The following is a 21,331-nucleotide window of genomic DNA, read 5'->3' as shown; positions in this document are numbered from 1 at the left end:
ATTATTCTCTCCAAGGAGAGAAAAAAACTCTATTTTATTAGTATAGATAGATATAGATAATTTATTGTTATCTATTTAATTAATACAAACTATCCAAACCTAGTTTTACGTATCAATAAAAATATTTTTAAAAATATAACAAGAGATCAAATTGATTATGTACATTTAAACGTTAGTGAAACTCATCTTAAAAAAAAATCAGAAATTTGAGCTGGGCTTTTAATTGTAGGCCGTACTAAGCCCAAAGTTCATGTAGCCTAATAAGAATTAAACAATTAGATAGGCTTAGTGAAGAACGCAGTCTCTTCCAAACATTCCCGCCGCCGTCGTGACGTTCTACTCGCCGGCACAGAAGCACCGTTCATCCATGAGTTATACCACGGCAGCTTTAGCCCTTACACTCACCTTAGTATCTGTGTCCGCCACAGTCTCGCGTAATCTCTCTTTCTCTACCTCTTGCCATAGCTCTTTTTCAGGTCATTAAACTCTTCGTTGAGATGGTTCTTGCGAAGTGTATAGATGGAGGAGACGAGGAGAAGATCTGGAGCATAGGATTAATGAACTTAAGAAGTCTTTGGGATCTGTCAGTGAGAAAAGTGCTTCTGAGAGAAGAGGTCGAGTCAAGGCTCAACAGGTCTCCTTCTTTTAACTTCTAGTTGCTTACAATATCATTGAAGTTGATTGTCAAGATGAAGTGAGTTTATGTATTCTTGTTAATCCTGTAGGCATTACGGGAGGCTTTAGCACAGTCTGAGTCACATAACTCACACAACACTATATATCCAATGCGACCTATTGGCACTATACAGTCTTGCTTTTCCACAAGGTACACTGATACCATTTGCTTGACAGTTTCAAGGGAGCATACTATAGTAGGCATGGGTGTTGGGCTATCCGTTTTGATTCGGATAGAGTTTTTAGGGTTTTTGGATTCAGACTTTTATAGGTGATATTTGGATTTTATATATGTTTGAGTTTGGTTAGGTTAATAATACTTCGGGTTTGGTTGTATTTTATGACTCTGCCTAAGACCTATTTTGGATCTGAACTCATTTTGGGTTCACTTAATTTAGGTTTGTTCATATATTTTTAGATATCATATCAAAATAAAAGTAGAATTGAGTATTTGAGGTATTTATTTAGATTTTGAATACTTATTTCAGTTACTAATTCAGAGTTTCCGGTTGGGGTTTTTTCATGGGTTTTGGTTTATTCGGATATTTGTGTTACAAGTTAGGTTTCCGATTTATTTTATATCACTCTACGGGATCTATTTGGGTATTTTTACTGTTCAGATCGGATATGAGTTTAGTTTTTATGGTTTGGGTTTCAAATTTTTTTGCCCAGGCCTAGAGCACAATGATGTTCTAAAATGTTGGCTTTTAATGTGCTGCTTCTTGGGTTTACAGGAACGGGACACCGAGGCAGCCGTTGCTTGTTTCTCTTGCTAGAGCTTGTTTGAACTTTGATCCGGCATTGGTTCCTCCTGCATCTCTCGAGGGTCTCGGGGAGTATTCTCACTGCTGGATACTTTACGTTTTTCATCTCAACACTGATATTGAGAAGCTTTGGAGAAAGCCATCTCAGTCTAAGCTCAAGGCTAAGGTACAATACTTCTTCTTTATTTTTTTTGGCTGATGTTCGCAGTCTGAAGATTCTTGGGGGTGTTTTGAGTTCAGGTGAGAGTGCCAAGGCTAAATGGTGAAAGAAAGGGAGTCTTTGCTACTCGGTCTCCTCATCGACCTTGTCCCATTGGGCTCACCGTTGCTAAGGTTCTCTGAACACAACACATTTCTCCTGTAGTTAAGAAAGAAGTTGAATATATTTATCAAATGTGCTTGATGGTAGTTTATCCACAGGTAGAAGAAATCCAAAAGGATAAGGTTCTGCTCTCTGGTGTTGATCTGGTGGATGGGACTGTAACTCTCCTTTCCCTTTGCATGTTAAATTGTTTCTGTTCCTTATCAGATGCTTGAGTAGTTCATTGATTATTTTAACGTTTTTTGGACAGCCTGTTCTTGACATCAAGCCTTATTTGCCATACTCAGACAGCATTCAAGGAGCTTCAGTTCCAAACTGGGTACAGGTATGAACATTATGATGTATTGACTTTTCTAAGTTTTTTTTTTGTCATCCAAGTAGCTGTGACCAGTGGTGAGACTTTTTGATTAACTTATCTGAGTTGGTCAAAGCAGTGATTAAGATATCAAAAATGAATTTCAGGAGGACTGCTTATTGGCTGTGGCTTCTGTGAGTTTTTCAGACGTCTTCTCTTCATCCATCACCAGCTGCTGGAAACTGATTGTGAGTGACTTAAGTTTTGACCTCACCTGACCATCTCTTGTTCATTTTCCACTTTGACAAAAACATTTGCTTTGTTTTATGCAGGAAAAGAAGTCTCTGTATGGTTCAGCTGACGAGTTCAAGAGCTTGATCACGCAGGTCCTGTCATGGGACATACGATCAATGTCGCAACGGAACAAGCCGCAAGACACATCAGATGCAGACAGCACCGTGTATCACTTGATTCTGGAAGGACTAGACGTGTCTTACATGATAGATAATGAAAGTAACATCCTCGTCCAAGATGTTTCTCTTCCAAACAACCTGGAAGATGTTGCAGAAACCTAATCTTCGTTCAATGAAATTAATGTTTTATTTACAAAATCTCTGGAATTAATGTTTCATATGACAATACTAATCAGTGATTCATATACATGAAAACTTTTGTTGAAGATGTAAATAGGAGAAGATTGGTGTATTAGAGGAAATAAGAAGAAAAAGCTGTTCCTTCTTCCTGGAGCCTCCTTACTGCTTCAGTTCATTCATCCCTGCTCCTGCAGAACTAGCAGCAACCTGCAAATGCAAATCAGTAAGTTTTGTTGTGACAAGATCATCAAACACAACTAAGTTGCCTTAACTTACCTGGCTTTTAGCTATTCTCATGTCTTCCATGCTCAGAGCTCTCAACGTTATGACTCTCCTCTGTTGCTTCTTCTTTTGCTTCAAACCCCTCTTCACTACTCTTCTCTGCTTCCTCTCCTGAGTTTTATGAGAAACATTCATTCAACCGCTAGAGAGTGAGTGAGAGAGAGAGAGTGGGGACAGAAGGGAAAGTTCTCACCTTTTCAAGCACTCAATGCTTTATCAGCTCCCTCACCGGTCGATATGCAGCTGTTGTACAAAAGTTCTGTTTGCATAAATGGTTCACAATGAGTTCATAAAGTGAAGATTCAGGTGTCTAGTAAAGCTTGATGAGAGTAGTGTCAAACCTTTAGATCACTTCCACTATAACCATCTGTCATCTGCGCAAGAATCAAGGTTCTCTGTTTGCTCTTTTGAAAATAAAGTTCTCAAGATCTTCTCTCCGCTCTCAACCGGTGGAAGACCAACCATGATTCTGTCTCACAACAAAAACAAAACCATAAGCTGAAACTTAGTACAACTCAGCCTCAAAGTTTCAAGTGAAAGGAGTATAAGTTCCACTTACCTTCTCTCAGACCTCCTAATGATGGCTTCATCTATATCGGCCTATTTGTTGCTGCAAGAACAAGAATCCGATCACCTTAATTCGACATAAGCCCATCCCAATGTGTCATGAACTCGTTTTTAATCTTACTCATAGCTTCATGCTCTCCAACTCTTGTCCTCTGCCCCAACATGCTATCCACTTCATCCACAAATATAATAGTTGCAGACACTTTGGCTGCTAAGGTGAACAAAGCTCTCACATTCTTCTCATCTTCTCCAAACCATTTTGAAGTGATTGTGAACATGGACACGTTTATAAAACTAGCTCCAGCTTCGTTTGCAATGGCTTTTGCAATCATCGTTTTCCCGGTACCAGGTGGTCCAAAGAGGAAGCAGGACTCTTGAAGTGATTCTTTGGTTTCATCTAATGAACCTATCTCATTTGCTGCGATAACCTCTGGTCTTATGCGCTTCTCAAATTCAATATACGAAAACAATTATTGACATATGAATGCCTAATAGTATGTTTAGTTTACATTGCTTTCATTAACTCTTATGGTCGTTGACCAAAAAAAAAAAAAACTCTTATGGTCGTTTAACCCTTTGCCGGAAAAAATCAACCATTTGGAACGTTTCTAATTAAAAATCGTGAAACTAAAAACAATGAGTTTACCCAATGCTAACAATTTGAATGGTGATCCATTTTGAGGAAAAATAAAGAGACTAGAGTTTAATAAAAATAATGATAATTGTTAATGCACTAATTGTATTCTTTTTTTTTTAAGAACAGATCTATATATATATATATATAAATGTTTGCCTCCCTCCTGTTGCGCCACGTCATAAAGTCGTTGATTGTGAGTGCGACACCTGTTTTCTTTTTCTAAAACTCATCGTTTCATTAAATTTTGATGTAGGCTGCTGCGTTTCATAATTGTTTACGGTTTAGTGGGCATTTTGTTCACACCGTGATATAGCCCAAATACATAGAGATAGCCACTATAATGAAAACATTTGTAAAGACTGAAACTTTGGAAACGAGAAAGAAAAGAAGGAGCGTACCGTGAGTTTCTGGATGCTACTGACTTCGCCTTGGTTGGAGGCGATATCAACGGTGATGGTTCATTTCGCCGCCACCTCCGGTAACTCAATAACATTCAAGAGTTTAAAATTATTGGCGATGAGTTTTGCAGAGTATGAAGAGACAGAGGTAAGATGATGATGAACAACAACACTGAAAAGGTTAAAAAAGAAAATCGAGCCAATTAATAAAAATATTCCAGAGTTTAAGCGGTGGCGAGTAAATCAGATCGGTTTCTCAATTCCGCTATGACTCGATCAAGAGAGAAATGTAGTTTTTTTTGTCCAAAGAAATATAGATATTATCAAAGCAAAGATTGTTCCGAATGAATCATAAGAAGATAAGGGAAGCAATCAAAGGTTTTTATTTTATTTTTTAATTAGTTATTGGGAATTAACATGAATGGAAGTGCCATACACGCGTAGAGACATGCATGTTGGTGAGATATGAGATACAAATTTTAAACTTAAAAGGGAAATAGACAGGAAGCAATGCGTTCAATTTCCATTGGATCTTTTCTTTTGAGCCTTTTGTTTCAAAGAAAAACGACATTACATAACCGGATTTACTTCGGTTTAGTTTAGATTCGATTCAGCTTAAACGCATGCATGATTTTAAGTTACACAAGTTTCATTCAATAAATAAATCAACGGAAAATTTTATTGTAAGAAATTGAGTTAATTGAAATTCATAAGACAAAAAACAATAAATAATTAAAAGTCATTTTATAATTATCTAGCTATTTATCTTTTTTTTTGTAACACTACTTATCTAGATACTTATCTAGCTACTTATCTAATTATATAAAATAGAGTTTGAATCCTTCCTACGCCCTCCACCTAGGATTCCAGCTAGGAAATTCGGATAAGGAAACAGCGTGACGTGTCCGTTATTCAAAACGCGTCATTTCATTTATAGAAAGTAGTAAAAATTTGTGGGCTTTCTGTTTATGTTAAGAATTAATGCCCAAAACAATACTCTTTAGTCCTCATCGCTTACCACGCCGTAACTAGGGTCTTCTTCTTCTTCTTCTAACGCCTGGTATCTAAATTTTTTTTCTCTGTTATCTGTCAGCATCAATGGCGCCTCGAGTAATTGGATTACTGAAATCGAGTTGCAGAATCTCTTTGTTTGTCTCCAATAGTCCAATCGCGTCTTATAGCCTTCTCTTCTAATAATCCGAAACGTTCCGAGTTATTCATCGCATTTATCACCTTATTAACTCCATAGGCGACGTGAACCACGATCTGACTTTAATTGTGAGTTATACCTCTGAACTACACCTATAAAAAGGTTAGCTTTCTTCACTTGAACATCATCTTCTCAATCTGTGAAAACACTAATCTATATAATACCTGTGAAATGGCCAACTCATCAATCTTCCTTTCTGATCTGAGCTCCTCCACCGTCCAAGTGCCGTTGCTCAGGTTCTGGAAAGCCAGAAATGTCCGAGTGGAGGGGAACTGATGTCTCTTGATATGCTCTTACTGGATTCAAAGGTAATTATGTTCTTAAACTCATGTTCAGATTGCTTTATGTTCACAAAACTCATGTTCAAACTAGAGATATTAACAAGGATTAAACCAAATAATAATCTACGACCAATCTCTTCCTATCAAGGTATGCATTCATTACCCATTAAATGGTGTAATGATGAATACAAACCGTTGTTCATGAAAATTGTTCATCGACTCTCCAATGTTTATACTAGTCAGTTGCGTTATCACTAGTATTGAATACATTAGTATGCTAAACTTACTAAGGTAACATTTGCTCCTATGTCATATTTTCTTCAATACTATTGAAAAGTGACTATTAATCTATTAATCTATAGTACCTTTGTCGAACTTTTTCATGCAGGCCGTTTGTTCCTTAATGCAACTTCAGGAACACACATTTATTTCGATAAGGAGACTAATGTTAGGAGAGGTCCTCTTCTACAAGTAAGTAGCATGGTGATTGTGTATGCATTCATTCATATACTAATGTGACGAAGACATTGTTAAAATGCACCTGTTGGTATCCACAGACACTGGGCTTCAGTCAGTAGCTCCGCTTCTGAAAGGATATGCCACGGTTGAGAATCTGACCATATCCGAGCTTAATGAGTTTGTCATAGCTGCACTGTCTCAGGTAGAACCTCTAACCTTATGATTTTGTTTTAGTAACAAGGTTGATACCATTGATATGATTCTGGTATTCCAACATGTAGGACATCGATTTCATGTGTTCTGGGAAAGTGTTGATTTAGGAACTGATAAATTCAAAAAGAAATGTTCCTAAATGTTGCATAATGAGAGATATGCAATGTGATTAAATTTGTTAAACTTGCGGGATTATAAGTCGACACAAAAATACACAAACCATTTAATTATTAGTCACTTATTGATGAGTTAACTCAGTGCTACACTGAAAAAAACATCACAACATCTCGTAGAACAGAGGCCTTCTCTATGATACGGGACATACAAGCTTTATCAAGCTCTCACAATTATATTTTCTTTTATGTACCCAGGAACCTTCTGTCTTGTGTTGATGTATTAGCTAAGAAAGCTAGGATAAGCAGGCAAAACTGCCTTTTTCAAAATAAAAGAAAAAACAAATAGTTGCACAAAAAAGAATAAAAGGAAAAGATTAACAAATTTAAAAAAAAGGAAAGTTTCACCGCCAAAGGTGTGTCTGGTCCCGCCGAGAGTTCTGTTTCAGTCAACCACCGTATGTTCGATTGAACGGTTTGCATCTGGTGACTCTGAGACTTTGACCTCTCCGCGATTTTCTTGGCTTCGCTTTTGTTTTGTCCAGACTCTTTATGAAGAAGCAGAGTGTTGGTTAGTGATTCCGGGGATGTTCTGCGTTTTCTGACTTGGTAAAAGTATTTGGGTTTCAAGGCATTGAGCAAAGGGTCTTTAATGGCTTCCCGGATTAACAGACTCGGCCTTCTGGTCGTTGAAGGAGATATCGACTGTGACGTTTGATGGAAGCTTTTCTGCAAAACTTTGAGGAAATCACGCCTGAGACTTTGTTCTGTGATAATGCAAGCTTCGCCCTCCTAGACCCCGAGGAAAAGAGCCGTTCAGAAGATTTGAAGAAAGATCAAGAACTTGTACTGCTTCAAAACATCACCTGAAAAGGAGTTCTTTGCCAAGAAGGTGTTTGCTGGGGACTACCAATCTTGTTACTGTTAACATGTCTTGTGTGTGTTGGGCTGCCCAAGATCTGAACACGTGATACCTGTCCACAAAGCATGATGTTTCATCATCATAGTTTCAGTTGCGTACAACAAAGAGAGAGAGAATCACTGAAGGATAAGAGTATTTGAAAAGATAGCAGGAGAACACCATCAATGCTGAGGGCTTGGGAGTTTTCTGGAGGCTAGAAGAAGGCGAAAGAGGAATAATGAGAAAAGGTTGCTTCGGTTGGAAGTCATAGTTTCTCAGTTCTAGGTATCTATCTCTCCTTCTTGCATTAATAAATAACTAGTTACTCTTGTTCTAGTTACACAAACCAACCTTCTCCTTTGTGGATCCACGTTTCTTCATGTAAGACCATGATATGCTACAGAGAGTGTACGTGAGGAGGAAGAGAGGAGAGGAGAATGAAGAGTAGAGAGAGGAGAGGAGTTGTTATGAGTTTAATAAAAGGTTACACGTGTGCTATAGAGTTTGTTACAGTTGTTATTGGGCCTCGCACTATATAAGAGGACCCAAGAGGAATATGTGAGGGGGTTAGTTGGTGAGTCTTGAGCTTGCTTCTCTTGATGAGCAAGATCGTATTGGCTTGAGTCTCTGGTTTGTGGAGATCAAGAGTGGGAGGTTGGGCGGTTCTATCAATATACACCTTTGGTTCTATCAAATTGGTGCGTCGTGAGCGTTCTGGATCGAGACTTCGCGACAATCGCGCGCGATGACGAAGAAGACGAGAGATGGCGGAGATTCGCAATCGGAGCTGCCGATAACCTTGGACGGTCTAGCGTCGACACTTCAGGAGCATACGGCATCTCAGATCGCGACGAATCGTCGATTTGCGGATTCGTTTTGCGAGTTGGAGAAAAACGCGAAAGCAATGGAGTCGCGAATCGAGGCTTCGTTGGAGGCGAAGATTGACGAGTGCTATGAGAAGATGTGTGCGCGTTTGGAGAAGAAACTGTCGAAGAGCATCGAGGTTCCCGACGATTCGCCACCTCCGTATCGCCATCCGAATTATCAGGTACATCACTCGAATATGGAACCTGGCCGTAGCGTGCGAATGGATGAAATGAGAGATCGGAACTCGATTGTGGGGAGTAGGGAACGTATGTTGAAGAGAGTAGAGTTACCAATCTTTGATGGTACGGATCCTTATGGTTGGTTTGCTTTAGCGGAAAGATTTTTTCGGATTGGAGGTTTTGATGAAAGAACGAAGCTGGAGGTTGTATCTGTGAGCTTAGCGGGAGATGTATTAAGCTGGTTCAACAGTGAGATGCATAGAAGAACCTTTCAAAGTTGGATGGAGTTTAAAGAAAAGATGATAACGAGGTTCAGTAAAGAAAAGTTCAGAGATCCCAGTCAGCCGTTCTTTGCGGTAACACAGACAGGCTCGGTAGCACAATACATTCACACTTTTGAAGATCTCTCAACACAAGTTACAGGGTTAACTGATCGTCAACTGGAAGGGATATTCATGAATGGTCTGAAGGCTGAGATGAGAGAAGTGGTTAATATGTGTAAGCCTGTTGATTTGGAGGAGATGATATCGACAGCGTATGAGATGGAAGACAGTGTACTGTATCGAGTTGTTTTCGGGAGCGGCAACAAGACGCAAAGGCAGGTCAGAAAGGAACGTTTACTAAGTCGTTTACGTCCTCTAAAAGCAGTTCAGGTTGGACACCTAAACCTCCGCAAGTTAAACAAGGCGAAACAAGTAATCAGAGACCACAGCTACGTTTAACTGAAGCGCAAATTGCAGAGAAGAAACGATTGGGATTGTGCTTTACATGTGATGAAAAGTGGTCACGACAACATTGGTGTTCAAATCGAGCCTTACAAGTGCTTACGGTGGTTAATGGTTTGGAAATGGAGATATTGGATCAGTCATTGATAGAGGTTGAGGAGGAAGTAGAAGGTACAGAGGCTTCAATGATGGGATTGTCTTTCAGTTCGTTTTTGGGGTTATCTTCTCCGACGACAACAAAACTCAGGGGATTGATTAAGAAGAACAGCGTGGTAGTGATGATCGATAGCGGCGAAACACACAACTTTATCTCACTGGCAGCAGTTCAAAAGATCAAACTCACAGCTACTAGGTATGACAACCTAAATGTGCTGTTGGGAACGGGTGTATCGGTGCAGGGAACAGGTGTCTGTCAGGGTGTGCAGGTGGTGTTACCGGAGATGTCATTCACAGATGATTTTATAGTACTGGAGTTGGGCAATGTAGATGTTATATTGGGAGTACAGTGGTTGCGGACATTGGGCAAGTGCAATGTGGATTGGGAGAACAACGAATGGTCTTTCTATTATCAAGGGAAGATGGTGACATTGAAGGGAGATCCATCGTTACATGCGCAGAACATGTCATTAAAAACTCTATCCAATAGCGTGAGGACAGAAGCGAAGAAGGGAATGCTTAATATGGAGATTACGGAGGGCGTAGGGGAGCAGTTACCGACGATCGTTGAGCAGACATTGAAGCAATATGAGGAAGTGTTCCAGAAACCAAAAGGCTTACCGCCAATGAGAGGCAGAGAACATTCTATTACTCTACAACCAAACTCTCAGCTTATTAGCGTGAGGCCCTATCGATACCCTCATGCGCACAAAGAGGCCATGGAGAAGTTAGTACAGGAGGTGTTGGAAGAAGGGTTGGTGCGACCGAGTCAGAGTCCGTATTCAAGCCCAGTCCTTTTAGTAAAGAAGAAGGATAACTCACACAGATTTTGTGTAGACTACAGGGCTTTGAACAGAGCAACCGTTGCAGATAAATATCCGATACCTATGATCGACCAGTTGCTAGATGAGTTACATGGAGCAAAGTTATTTTCGAAGTTAGATCTGAGAGCTGGGTATCATCAGATAAGGATGACTGAGAAGGATATTGAGAAGACAGCTTTCAGAACGCACGATGGTCATTTCGAGTTTCTCGTAATGCCATTTGGGTTGACAAATGCACCGTCGACGTTTCAAGCGCTAATGAATGATTTGTTTCGAAAATTTCTGAGACGTTTTGTCTTGGTCTTCTTCGACGACATTCTCATTTATAGCAATTCATTGGAAGAGCATGTGGAACATCTTAAGTTGGTGTTAGAAGTGTTTGGGGAGCAGAAATTGTTCGCAAATAAAAAGAAATGTGCTTTTGCTCAAGAAAAGGTTGAGTATTTAGGCCATATAATATCCAGCTTAGGAGTGTCTACGGATGGAAGTAAGATTGAAGCAGTGGTGAAATGGCCTATTCCGAAGACGGTGAAGGATTTGAGAGGATTCCTTGGTCTGACGGGGTATTACAGGAAATTTGTGCAAGCATATGGGTCTATAGCAAAGCCATTAACAGAGCTGTTGAAGAAGGATCAGTTCGATTGGTCTAAGTTTGCGGAAACAGCATTTGTGACGTTGAAGGAGGCTATGGTTTCAGCTCCGGTACTGGCTCTACAGGACTTCAACAAGCTGTTTATCGTGGAGTCTGACGCGCCGGGATTCGGGTTAGGCGCAGTGCTCATGCAGGACAATCATCCGATATCATTTTTTAGTCGCGGGTTGACTCAGAAAGAGCAGCAGAAGCCCATATATGAGCGGGAGTTGATGGCTATTGTGATGTCTATACAGAAATGGCGACATTATTTGTTGGGGAGAAGATTTCTTGTGAGAACTGATCAGCAGAGTCTGAAATATTTACTGGAGCAGCGAGAAATCACTTTGGATTATCAAAGGTGGTTAACACGAATTTTGGGGTATGAGTTTGACATTGAGTACAAGGTGGGGAGTGAAAACAAGGTAGCTGATGGCCTATCTCGCATTGATTACTCAGCGGTGACAATACAATCTGCGGAGTTGTTGGCGTTGACAGTTCCATCTTACTTACAACTTCAGCATTTATATCAGGAAATTGATGAGGATAAGGAGATACAGGAGGTGTTGTTGAAGTTGCAGGAGGGGAAGGACGTGAAGAGTGGGTTTGTGATTGTCAGTGGCTGTTTGATGTATAAGAACAAGTTGGTTATTCCGGCAAACTCTAAACAGATACCGCTGATTTTGAGGGAATGTCATGACAGTATGTTAGGCGGTCACGCAGGGGTGTTGCGGACATTGCAAAGGGTTAAAGCAATCTTCTATTGGTCCAAGATGAGAAAGCGAATTCAGGACTATGTGGCTGCTTGTATGGTGTGTCAATCACACAAGTATTCAACATTATCACCAGCAGGGTTGCTTCAACCTATTGATTTACCGGTAAAGATTTGGGAGGATGTGGCTATGGATTTCATTGAAGGATTACCAACTTCAAACGGCGTCAATGTAATCTTGGTGGTGGTCGATCGTTTGAGCAAATATGGTCATTTCATTACGCTGAAACATCCGTTCACAGCCATTGACATCGCTCAGAAGTTTGTTAAAGAAGTGATCCGCTTACATGGATATCCAAAATCGATCATTTCAGACAGAGATAAGATCTTTTTGAGTTCGTTTTGGAAGGAGTGTTTTCGAATGTCAGGGACACGTTTACGATTTAGCACAGCCTTTCATCCTCAATCTGATGGGCAAACGGAAGTTCTCAACAGATGTTTGGAGACATTTTTAAGGTGCTTTGCTTCAACTCACCCGAAGACGTGGTCCAAATTCATTCCCTGGGCGGAGTTGTGGTACAATACTTCGTATCACACAGCTTTGAAGTGTACGCCGTTTCAGCTAGTTTATGGGAGAGAACCACCTTCTTTGTTGAACTATGAGATGGGTGCGACGCAAAACTTTGAAGTAGAGGCGATGTTGTTGGAAAGAGAGAAGTTCTTGAGTTCCATTAAAGAAAATCTGTTACGAGCTCAAGAAAGAATGAAGACTAATGCAGATAAGCACAGGAGGGAGTTAGAGTTTGAGGTAGGATCTAAGGTTTTCCTGAAGTTGAGACCGTATCGTCAACAGTCGGTGAGTAAACGATTGTTTCAGAAGCTTGCTGCGCTATATTATGGCCCATTTGTGTAACGGGTCGAGTGGGGAAGGTTGCTTATCGGTTGCAGTTACCTGAGACATCACGGGTTCACCCGGTTTTTCATGTGTCACAGTTGAAACCGGTGATCGGTGATTCTGGGGTCACAACAGTACTGCTCGAGGCTATGGAGACAGAGCTGGTGATTGAGCCGGAAGAGATACTAGAGACCCGTTATAATGAGACAGGCCATTTGGAGGTGTTGCTGAAATGGAGGAATTTACCGGACCATGAGACGTCTTGGATGAAGGTTGGCGAGTTGAAGAATCAGTTTCCAGGATTTTCACTTGAGGACAAGCTGAATCTTACGAATGGGGATATTGATATGCTACAGAGAGTGTACGTGAGGAGGAAGAGAGGAGAGGAGAATGAAGAGTAGAGAGAGGAGAGGAGTTGTTATGAGTTTAATAAAAGGTTACACGTGTGGTATAGAGTTTGTTACAGTTGTTATTGGGCCTCGCACTATATAAGAGGACCTAAGAGGAATATGTGAGGGGGTTAGTTGGTGAGTCTTGAGCTTGCTTCTCTTGATGAGCAAGATCGTATTGGCTTGAGTCTCTGGTTTGTGGAGATCAAGAATGGGAGGTTGGGCGGTTCTATCAATATACACCTTTGGTTCTATCAGACCATAACACAGCGAACTGGTAAGTCTTCTGACAGAACCTCCAAAGGTTGAGCTGGCTCTGTGACTAGCTCATGAAAATATTCTGTCTTCCCAGAAACTTCTATGTACGATCTTGCCAATGAAACCCCCATATATATATAGCAAAAACCTTCTGCAGCCTGGAATGGGGTGTGATGCGCAACATAGGTAACTCTGTCCTTGACCTATTCTAGCACCACTAGAACCATATAAACGAGCGCACATTTTCTGTAGAATTCTTTCAGTATCTTTTTTTCTTGGCTTCCCATTCCATAGACTTACCATAGCTTATTATACCCAAGGAGCAAAGAAGAGTCTAGTGATTCGTTGTGGTGTGTCTAAGATTAGGTTCCAAGGGGAGGACATGTACCAGCTTGCTTCAAACTCTCAAAGAATCTGTAACTAACCTGACCCGACTGAAAGTAGCCATTTTGGCCACGGAGAATAAGTTGTCCTGTAATATTCAGTGGCTGCTCATCATTATGCCTTGAAAGTAGGGATCTGATCTTTGATAGGATCTGCGCACAAAAAGAAAGCACTTTGAGATCTGTTAGATGGTTTTCTAATAGTTTTCTTTAGCACACTTTTGGCGTTAAAATAAATTACGTTCTTACTCTTTTAGAATGGCATTCCATCTTATTATTTCACTACTTGTATTCTGTGTTGTACTATATGTTTTCTAGGCAGACAGGGAACGTTTTTTCATCTATGGAGAGAACATTATGACCCTTGTTTAATTAATTAGAAGAAAGCGAGGATATACCTCCAAAGATTGTTTTCACCAATTCATTAGCTGCTCGTGCTACTGAAGAAACTTCACATGAACCAAAACACTTCTGAAGGTTTGCTTCTTCAAGTCAACTGTTCCTCCTTCAAAGATTTAGATTTAGATTCAAATTTTACATGAAAGGATGCATATTTTCATTCAATTTTTAACTATATAAGACTAAAAAGGAAAGAAAAAAAAAGAGAAAAGCCATACATATTAGACACAACATGAAAGGGAAATTGATTAAAATAAAAACCTGAATCTATGAGTTCATGGCCATATATGTGTTATCGGCCTAAAAATATCTTTGGGGTAAATTTCTTTGGTCGGGGGTTGCGGATATCATCACGACAAGTAGGACATGAAGGCTTGCGGCCCAGCCACATGAGAATACAATCCCTGTGAAAATTGTAGTCGCAGCAGCGCAACTTGGTGATGATACTCCTAGGACCAAAATCTTGTAGGCAGATTGGACAATCTGGTTCGGTTGGTATTTTACGACCTTCAGAGTTGTAATCATTCACATCAATACAATTATTGATATATGTTTGTTTGACTGCTCCAACTTGAGCTTCAACCATGAAACCACTTCTTTTGCCCTCCTCCGTAATGGCGTCTTTGCAGATTTGAGGAAGGATGAACGGTTGAATCCAGGTGGGTATGATTGTCTTAGACAAGGCCTTAACAACATAACCTCTGCAAAACAAGGTGGGATCTCCAATCCAATAACCGGTGAAGCTATGGTTCTGTGTTTTAACAGATTTTCGCGAAGAACGCTACCATCCCGCACAAAACGCAGTTCAACTTCTCGGACCCGTATCGAGAATGATACTGGAGTATTGGAATCAACGGCACGCCTCTTCGATTCATAGTTTACAGTCTGCTTCGTTGAGATGATCCCGTCCAGGTCCATGATCGTTATTACCAAAGCGTTGCTAATCTCTTTTCTTAATTTGTTTCTCTCTGTTGTGTTCCTCTGATTAGAGATCGATTGCTTAATATTTATAGAGAAGCAAGGGTTCGTCAAAAAGGAAATATGTTTAGAAAAAAGGAAAAAAATGCGTTTTCTAAGAAAAAAAGAGGAAAAGGTTAACAAATAAAACAAAGGAAGGTACCTTCCACCTCGCAAACGGTTGAATTAAATCACAAACGGTTTTAATTTATATTTTTTATAAATTTATATTTGTTTTTCATTTTAAGTGTTCTATATTTTTTTAATATAAATTTACATTGTAGATGTATCGTATATTTGTCATAATCTATCTATCATATTGAAAGTAATGTTTATTGTTTATTAAATAATAATATACTATAAATTTTTACGATTTTATATAAACAAATCTATACCTCACAAGTGAATTTAATGTTTTAATGTATTTTATTAAATCAGTTTTCTAAACAAAATAATAATCACAATCTCAATGAAAATGAAATTATAATTATGATTTGGGCTAAGACGTTTTAATCTTTATTTGGGCCAAGATAAGATATGATTAATGAAAAGCCTATTAGGTTTCTGTTTTTTTTTTCGTGAACAAACGGCAAAAATAAACAGACTTTTTGTTCTATCAAAACAAAGATAAGATTCGGATTTCTTTGTTTTCTCTGGCATAAGAAAGTCAGTAGAGACCAACATCTTTATGATTCACAATCAATACTAAGAATATGTATGCAGATCATTAGTGAAAAACGGTAGCATATAAAGGTTTGGACATTTTTAGTTTTTATTTACAATCGATTTCTGATTTTTATGATCTTTAGGTTTTGTTTTATTTCTTATATAATGTAGGTGCGGATCTAAAACATATAGAACGTGAGCACGAGTCATCGCAGACAAAACTAACTATAGAAGATTTGTCTATAAAAACTCATCTCCTAACACACCGGCTTCGGAGGAGAAGACGAACATAGAACATCAAAGATGATTTGAGATAGTAGGAGTCGACATGGAAAGTATTTTTTGATAATTATTCAATTACTTATAAAATTTGGTAGCTGTATAGTCATGTGGTGATGATGTTTCTTGTCCAATTTCATTTTGTGTGACAAGCATTGATTCAGCTCTTGGAGTCGCCTTGATGAATCTGTCCTTACTAGGAGGATTGTCCATGTATGGGAAGAGGTGATTTTCTGATTTTAGTTATTTATTTCCTTAGTTTCTTTGTGTGTATATTGATTGGAATTGGTGTAACAACTTCTCTATAAGTACAGCGAACATAGAAGCAGTTTATTGGAGCTGTAGTGAAATTGATATATATATATTATTTTCTATTGGTTACATGCATTTTTCTTTACTTTTTTTACCCCAACTATTTTAATCAAATATTTGATAGTAAATTATTACTCTTTGTTTTATTAGTTTTATATCAAAGATTATCATTTTAAAAACTCTACAAATAGAAACTTATTTTATTCTATTTTATTTGATTTGAACATATAAAAAATCGACTTTTATAAGAAATGAAATAATAGGTGTAAAGCTGATGTGGAATTGTCAAAATAAAATTAGGGTGTTGAAGCATTGATGATAGTCTAAGATGAATCCACCTCAATTTTTTCTCTTTTTCAACTACGTCATTGTAGCTATCAAACTGTTGAAAAATGATTCAACACCCACTTTATAACTAGCATTATACCCACAAAATATGCATATTCAACTACTATATGAGTTTCAATAATAAAACACTGAATTTCATATTATACCCAGAACATATAAATATTCAATTAAAAAATGTACAAGTGAAATTAGATTTTTAATTGACTTTAAATTATTAAGTAAAATAGTTTTGTACACATTTATTTGCTAGATCTGTACATAATAAATACTTTAAATATTAACTCAGTTTCATCAATACTACTTAAAATACACCAATTTGATAGATTTGAAGACTTTTATTTTTAAAATATATTATGTTTAATCAACACAGAACTATAATATAAATATATGATAAGACTTTTTTAAAAGCAATCGCTGAAATTGTTTTTGTTAATAACTAATTGTATCATTGTAAAATTGAATATTGATTATTGAAAATTGTACAATTAAAATTTAATTGTATCATTCTTTTATCTGAATGTATGTGGCGTTATCACCCATCCGGTCTATGTTTAGCATACCTTAATAACATCCAGCTTCTCTTTATATTTTTAAATAAAATAGTTTCATTTTCTATGACGTTCTTAGGCTTATGTTCATACTTCATAGTCTTCTTATGTTATTAAACCCATGTTCATAGTGTTCTTATACTAAGCATTATGAAACTGTTATATACGGATTTCAATTGACCTACTTCAGTGAGATTTATTTAGAAACCGGTTGTGATTTAACTCATGTTTATAGTCATCTTAACCGCATGTTCATATTATCTTGAAATCATGTTCATAATGTTTTCCTGATCTTAAAATCATGTCCATGTTATTATCAAATTCAACCTGTTATATAAACATCTTCTGCATGATTATTTTTGAACCGTTTGCAAAGAATGGTTTCTTTCTAAATGTGTTTCAGGCGACCATTATGCAAGCATCCGTGAACGTGAGCCGACTAGCAACTTACGGGCCTTATCTCTGGGCTTGTTCAATGTATTCTTTCACCAGTTTTGATGTAACTCAATGTAATCAGAACTTCAGGCTCTCGCACTCCTCTCTGCTGATTCGATTCAGTGACGCTACCACTCTCGCTGAGTTAACTGAACCATCTTCTCCAATACCTAAAGAATGTTTCAGGTTCCGTAATCACAGCGAGATGCTTGGTCTACCCAACACCAATACCCAACTTCCAGGTATTCCTCCTATAATCTGTTCATCAATATAGCTGGATAAGATATTATTATTAATCCTCACACAGATATTATTGGTGAGATAACTGCTGTTAAGAGAAAGTTCTATTTCACTTGAATGGCTAACTCATCTATATTGCTCGCTGAAGGCTGGCCAGAGATGGGTTCTTCTTCTGTTTTGAACAGGAAAATCTGAGGATTCAGAGGTGCTCGAAACCAAAGGGTATCTCCTCATCATTCTCTTCCCGACTATATCACCTTTGCCGGAGATGCGTTCTTCTTCTGTTTTGGAGAGTGGAATCTGATGATTCAAAAGTGTTAAAGCTTTGGAGACTCCGGGAGTAAGTAAGGAGACTCCATCGGCTCGAGAGGCATCTCCAATGGCCGGTAAACAAGGTCTGTCTTGCAACTCGGAACCATGGCTTTTTCCATTTAGACAGAGGTGAAGGAAGTGAGAGAGAAAGTGGAGGTCAAGAAAGAGACGTATAGTATTGGGAGGAGACTTTTGGTGTAAGTGAAAGGCTTTTAATGGAGATATATTTATAACTCTGCTTTCTCAGCCTTAGTTTAATTGTTTTTTCTCACTCTGTTTCTTTTGGAGAACAGTTTTGATGTAAGCGAAAGGTTTCAATGTAGAAAGATTTTATTACTCTGCTTTTTAGCCTTCGTTTATTGTTTTTTTTCTTACTCTGTTTCTCTCAAGTCAATTACACTTAACAAATATGCTCATGGTCTGCAGAATGTGTTTGATTTTGGCCTTAATGGAGGTCTTCTTTCAAGATCACGTTTTGGGTATGATATTCTTTCATCCCGAAGCTTTTTATGTACTTTTGTGTGCGTTGTTCCTATTATGTGCACCTTTAGCCTGGCTGCAGAGTTTGTCAACATGCTAAGAACCAAAACTAAGCCTTCTGTTTATGTTTTTTCCCTTGCTTTTAGATTCATTTTGTTGCCATGCATGCTGGTACTGGTTCTTATGCGAGACCAAATTTTGCCGATTATCTTGGAGCCAAACCAGGATGTCTTGGTCACTAAGATGTATATTACATTCAGTTTTCGAACCTCCAGAGATTTCAGATGATTGATGTTGGAAAGTTTTGTAGGATTCAATTTCCAATAGAGTTCCTCTAGAAGATTTTGGACATGGCCATCCAGATCCTAATTTGACGTAAGAAAAAAACTAAGGGGAAGACTCACCATATACACTTAGTATATAATTTTATAAACCGTCTTATATATAGATACGCAAATTGCCAGTGTATAGAACACCAAGTCAAGAACAATTGCCTGTCTATCTTAGCAATGGGGAGTCAAAACCATGGAGCTCTTTTGCAGCTATAGTTTGCTTCACAAGCATAAATTTCAAATTATATGTTGGGTGTAAGGTTTTCTTTTAGATAGAAGATTTTAGTTTAAACAAAAAAAAACAAGTTACACATGGTGTATTCAAAAGCATTTTCTTGAATAAATTTTGCATATTATTCAAAAAAAAAGAAGATATGCAACTGGGTTGATGTCATGTATCGTAGCGATGGACCTAATTTCTGAGCTGCAAGTGATTGTATGTTTGTGAATAAATCTTACAAATTTTCTTGGTTTTTTAGCTTTAAGACACATCTGTCATAAATTTATTCACCATAATTGTGCATTTTCTGAAAGGTGATGGTGACAAAAATGGTTTTAGGAAAAAAATTCTTTAAATTACATAAAGTACCGTTCGCATCTCATAAAGTGCATGGTGCTCTTGATCGTGTTGCTGAGAAGTTGAATCTTTCTTTCTTTGGGGTCAATCAATTTTACCAAACAGTGTATATACCTGCTTTACAACCAAACTAATATAGATGTATGTATCACATTGTAAAGGAATATATAAAATAAAAGTATCAGTGCATAGATCATATAAAAAGAAAGTGTGTTTCAAAAAAAAAAAGATCATATAGAAAGTATATGATATCTAATAAGAATAAACATAATTAGTAAAAACTAATATTATTTTAATTTGAAAACAACAAAAAAATGAATGTTCATTAAAATTTAACATGGTTTTTATTGTTTGCTCACTTGCACACGTGACTGTAATACTATTTTTTTTTAATAACTACACATAAGAAATAAGATATGCTACAACTAAAAAAATATGAAACAATAAATAAATCAAATTATATCAACACATCAAACATATTAAAATATCTTCACATCCAAATAAGATTACATTATATACACATTAGTCCCATTTAAATTACAGTGTAAAGAAATGGTCATACGTATTAAAAGATTTAGATGTGTTTGAATTTAAAAAAAAAAGATAACAAAAAGATATGATAATAGTTAAAATAGTACAAGTTAGAAAATATGTTTGACAGCAAAATAAAAATTTACACACATCAAATGTAAATAAAGTTAAAATTAACAAAATATAATCTCTGCTGCTTGAGTAACAACGAGAGACACTACGACGATTTAATGTCGTCTTCTGTACCAAAAAACCATGCATGAACTCAAACCATCAATAAGCTGCCATGTCATTGACATGGATAACAACTCCAAGCTTTGCTTCTGTTTCAAGCAAGTCTATAAATTCATAACCATCTTTTGAGATGACTTTTCCGGCTCGACCATAAAATGCAGCAACAATGCACATCAATGTTCCTTGCATTCTGGGCTGTATGGAAAATATTTGCCACAAGTTTTAACAAAAATTAATATATGGATTGATTGCTATATTTGATGTTTCAAAACCAAATTAGTTGTCTAAGTAAATATTCTAAAAAGTACTAAAGTGCAAATATACGAATAACACAATAGGCTGGTGCAGACAAGACTAATCGATTGTATCACACTGCCAACCAAATGAATATACAAAATTTTATATCTTGGAAAAACAATATATCTACGCGCGGATCGAACCTAGTTTTATAATATAAAGAAGAGAGTGAAGCTGCCACGTCATAAATTACTTTCACCAGAGCGTGACATCTGTCCAGTCTATTACTACAAAACTCTGCATTATGTTAAATCAAACTCTGTTTCTGGTAGGTGATCTTCTTTTGATCAAGCTTTTCGTCTTCTTCTCATCCTCATTAATGAGGTTCTCCGTTGAAGCCTCTCGGGCTTTTCCATCTCGAGTTCTGCTTCTCACGCTGTCTAGGACCTTTCTCGATGCGAGCGGCTCCATATCTCCTCCTCGACCTCGTTATCATAAGCGACTCCAGATTTCTTTTCCTTCTCTTTCTGTCGCCGGCAATCATGGTAAATCCTCTTGAAACTGCTCTGAGGTATTTTTACCAGATTTTCGTCTCTTCGTTTCGTGATAAAGATTTTGATTATAATTTTTATTTTGCTACTCTTTCGTGTTTTTCAGATTATTTTTGATTATCAATCGTGTGTTTGAGGATCTTTTCGATTATGATCTGATTTCT

General features: G+C 37.7%; 1 protein-coding gene and 3 long non-coding RNA genes across 5 annotated transcripts; 2 read left to right on the top strand and 2 right to left on the bottom strand.

Annotated features, from left to right (window-relative positions):
* The first annotated feature begins 242 nt into the window (after window positions 1–242).
* On the top strand, window positions 243–2,743 carry LOC106412366 (tRNA (adenine(37)-N6)-methyltransferase). Of its 2 annotated transcripts, none has more exons than XM_013853290.3 (9): window positions 243–434; window positions 513–634; window positions 726–826; window positions 1,410–1,605; window positions 1,680–1,772; window positions 1,860–1,919; window positions 2,012–2,086; window positions 2,224–2,304; window positions 2,389–2,743. In XM_013853290.3, the coding sequence occupies exons 1-9, from the start codon at window positions 368–370 to the stop codon at window positions 2,629–2,631; spliced, it is 1,038 nt and encodes a 345-aa protein (XP_013708744.1). In that variant the 5' UTR covers window positions 243–367; the 3' UTR covers window positions 2,632–2,743. The 2 variants fall into 2 exon arrangements, with proteins under 2 accessions (XP_013708744.1, XP_022554680.1); XM_022698959.2 differs by having other exon boundaries at window positions 259–434; window positions 520–634.
* On the bottom strand, window positions 2,627–4,232 carry LOC125591481. The gene is made up of 5 exons (XR_007327521.1): window positions 3,491–4,232; window positions 3,273–3,400; window positions 3,125–3,190; window positions 2,926–3,042; window positions 2,627–2,856 (listed from the first exon to the last, which is right to left on the bottom strand). It is a non-coding gene; the product is annotated as an uncharacterized LOC125591481 (long non-coding RNA).
* Window positions 4,233–5,506: 1,274 nt separating this feature from the next.
* On the top strand, window positions 5,507–6,973 carry LOC106411804. The gene is made up of 4 exons (XR_007327519.1): window positions 5,507–6,051; window positions 6,413–6,495; window positions 6,582–6,685; window positions 6,765–6,973. It is a non-coding gene; the product is annotated as an uncharacterized LOC106411804 (long non-coding RNA).
* A 6,124-nt stretch (window positions 6,974–13,097) lies between these two features.
* On the bottom strand, window positions 13,098–14,234 carry LOC125591480. Its single transcript, XR_007327520.1, has 2 exons — window positions 14,128–14,234; window positions 13,098–13,882 (listed from the first exon to the last, which is right to left on the bottom strand). It is a non-coding gene; the product is annotated as an uncharacterized LOC125591480 (long non-coding RNA).
* Between the last annotated feature and the right edge of the window lie 7,097 nt (window positions 14,235–21,331).

The sequence above is a fragment of the Brassica napus genome, chromosome C8 (assembly GCF_020379485.1).
Source record: "Brassica napus cultivar Da-Ae chromosome C8, Da-Ae, whole genome shotgun sequence".
Classification (NCBI taxonomy): Eukaryota; Viridiplantae; Streptophyta; class Magnoliopsida; order Brassicales; family Brassicaceae; genus Brassica; species Brassica napus.
Note: the sequence above shows the minus strand (reverse complement) of the source record. Positions and strands in the feature narration are given on the sequence as shown.